At 38.7% G+C, this 2,500-nt stretch overlaps 1 protein-coding gene across 1 annotated transcript in view; it reads right to left on the bottom strand.

Annotated features, from left to right (window-relative positions):
* The window catches only part of LOC138953654 (uncharacterized), a 9,106-nt gene extending 7,803 nt beyond the window's left edge, over positions 1–1,303 (bottom strand). The window contains exon 1 of the mRNA XM_070325534.1: positions 1,261–1,303. Coding sequence (XP_070181635.1) covers positions 1,261–1,275 — 15 coding nt within the window. The 5' untranslated portion in view covers positions 1,276–1,303. The remainder of the gene's footprint in view (positions 1–1,260) is intronic.
* Positions 1,304–2,500: the final 1,197 nt, after the last annotated feature.

The following is a 2,500-nucleotide window of genomic DNA, read 5'->3' as shown; positions in this document are numbered from 1 at the left end:
GGCTGCTCCGCCTGGCGTCTGGCATTATGGGGTTAGTGCTGGGACTGGTTGGTCCGGTGTCAGAATAATGTGACTGGGTGAGACATGAAGCCTGTGCTGCGACTTCTGTCTTGTGTGTGGCGCACGTTATATATGTCAAAGCAGCACCGCCCTGATATGGCCCTTCGTGGTCGGCTGGGCGTTAAGCAAGCAAACAAACAAACAAACAAACAAACACACACAGACACAGACACACATACACCACGACCCTCGTCTCGATTCCCCCCCTCTACGTTAAAACATTTAGTCAAAACTTGACTAAATGTAAAAAGGAAAAGCCAAAAGGAAACAAGTCGCGTAAGGCGAAATTACTACATTTAGTCAAGCTGTGGAACTCACAGAATGAAATTGAACGTAGTCCGCCGCTAGTGCAAAAGGCAGTGAAAGTGACGAGCCTGTTTGGCGCGGTAGCGGTTGCGCTGTGCTTCATAGCACTCTTTACTGTACCTCTCTTCGTTTTAACTTTCTGAGCGTGTTTTTAATCCAAACATATCATATCTATATGTTTTTGGAATCAGAAACCGACAAGAAATAAGATGAAAGTGTTTTTAAATTGATTTGGAAAATTTAATTTTGATCATAATTTTTAATTTTTTTAATTTTCAGAGCTTGTTTTTAATCCAAATATAACATATTTATATGTTTTTGGAATCAGAAAATGATGAAAAATAAGATGAACGTAAAGTTGGATCGTTTTATACAAAAATTATTTTTTTTTACAATTTTCAGATTTTTAATGACCAAAGTCATTAATTAATTTTTAAGCCACCAAGCTGAAATGCAATACCGAAGTCCGGCCTTCGTCGAAGATTACTTGGCCAAAATTTCAATCAATTTGATTGAAAAATGAGGGTGTGACAGTGCCGCCTCAACTTTTACAAAAAGCTGGATATGACGTCATCAAAGACATTTATCGAAAAAAAGAAAAAAACATCCGGGGATATCATACCCAGGAACTCTCATGTCAAATTTCATAAAGATCGGTCCAGTAGTTTACTCTGAATCGCTCTACACACACACACGCACACACACACATACACCACGACCCTCGTCTCGATTCCCCCTCAATGTTAAAACATTTAGTCAAAACTTGACTAAATGTAATCAAAACTTGACTAAATATAAAAAGGGAGAAGAAGAAAGAAATAAAGAACAAACAAAAGAAAGAAAAAAAGAAAGAGAAACAAAAATGAAAAGAAAGAAGAATGTTTAATCGCTCACCAAGTGTAGTTTCATCGTCAAGTTTCGTTCTGCAGACTCTTCCAGTCGGAACTCAGTTGATGGAGAAACCTGAAAACGTTTTACCTATTTATTGGTGGAGCGTCCACTTGTTTGACCAATCAATCGGTGCTGAATCTTCAAGCTTGGATTTGACCAATCAACACCGTATCCGGTTTCCTTGACTTTCACTGACCTAAAAACCAGGTTTGGTTCATGATTTGTTTTTCCCGGACACAGATATTTTAGCCAATGAAATGCCACAGCTATTTGTAAACAACAAAGGACTGGGTGGCCGAGTGGTAACGCACTTGCGCTCGGAAGCGAGAGGTTGCGAGTTCGACCCTGGGTCAGGGCGTTAGCAATTTTCTCCCCCCTTTCCTAACCTAGGTGGTGCTAGTCTTTCGGATGAGACGAAAAACCGAGGTCCCTTTGTGTGCACTACATTGGGGTGTGCACGTTAAAGATCCCACGATTGACAAAAGGGTCTTTCCTGGCAAAATTGTATTGGCATAGATAAAAAATGTCCACCAAAATACCCGTGTGACTTGTAATAATAGGCCGTGAAAAGTAGGATATGCGCCGAAATGGCTGCGATCTGCTGGTCGATGTGAATGCGTGATGTATTGTGTAAAAAATTCCATCTCACACGGCATAAATAGATCCCTGCGCCTTGAGTCCGAGTCTGGAGATACGCGCGCGATATAAGACTTCATATAACATAACAAGTTAGTATTCGCCCCGGGGTAGGTACTAATGGTACTATTTACACCCGTAGTGGTATTTAAATTGCAAAGTAAATCATACTATGTTGATGAAATGTGATTTCATGGTCTCAAAAATGTCTGGCCAGGAAAGTTCCGGCTCCTTCATTATTTATTCATTTATTCAGTTTATTTATCTATTTATTTATTCATTTATTTCATAATGTATGTTTTTGTTTGTGTCTTAGCTTGTTGGTTTCTCTCTGTATTGCTCTATCTATCTATCTATCTATCTATCTATCTATCTATCTATCTATCTATCTATCTATCTATCTATCTATCTATCTATATACCTATCAATCTATCAATCTATCTGATATCAAGCAAACCCAACTTATTTCATCTTCTGTTTCTGTTTTGAATGCTTGGGTGTAACCTTTCGGTCGATTAACACGACACCTGTATATCTATGATTATGAAAGCTATAATATCTATATCTACCTTTGTTGATGTTTTCACTCTTTTAGACTGTCCGAAAC

This window comes from Littorina saxatilis, linkage group LG17 (assembly GCF_037325665.1).
Source record: "Littorina saxatilis isolate snail1 linkage group LG17, US_GU_Lsax_2.0, whole genome shotgun sequence".
In the NCBI taxonomy this organism is placed as follows: Eukaryota; Metazoa; Mollusca; class Gastropoda; order Littorinimorpha; family Littorinidae; genus Littorina; species Littorina saxatilis.
The sequence above is the reverse complement of the archived record's forward strand: the minus strand, read 5'-3'. Positions and strand labels throughout refer to the sequence as shown.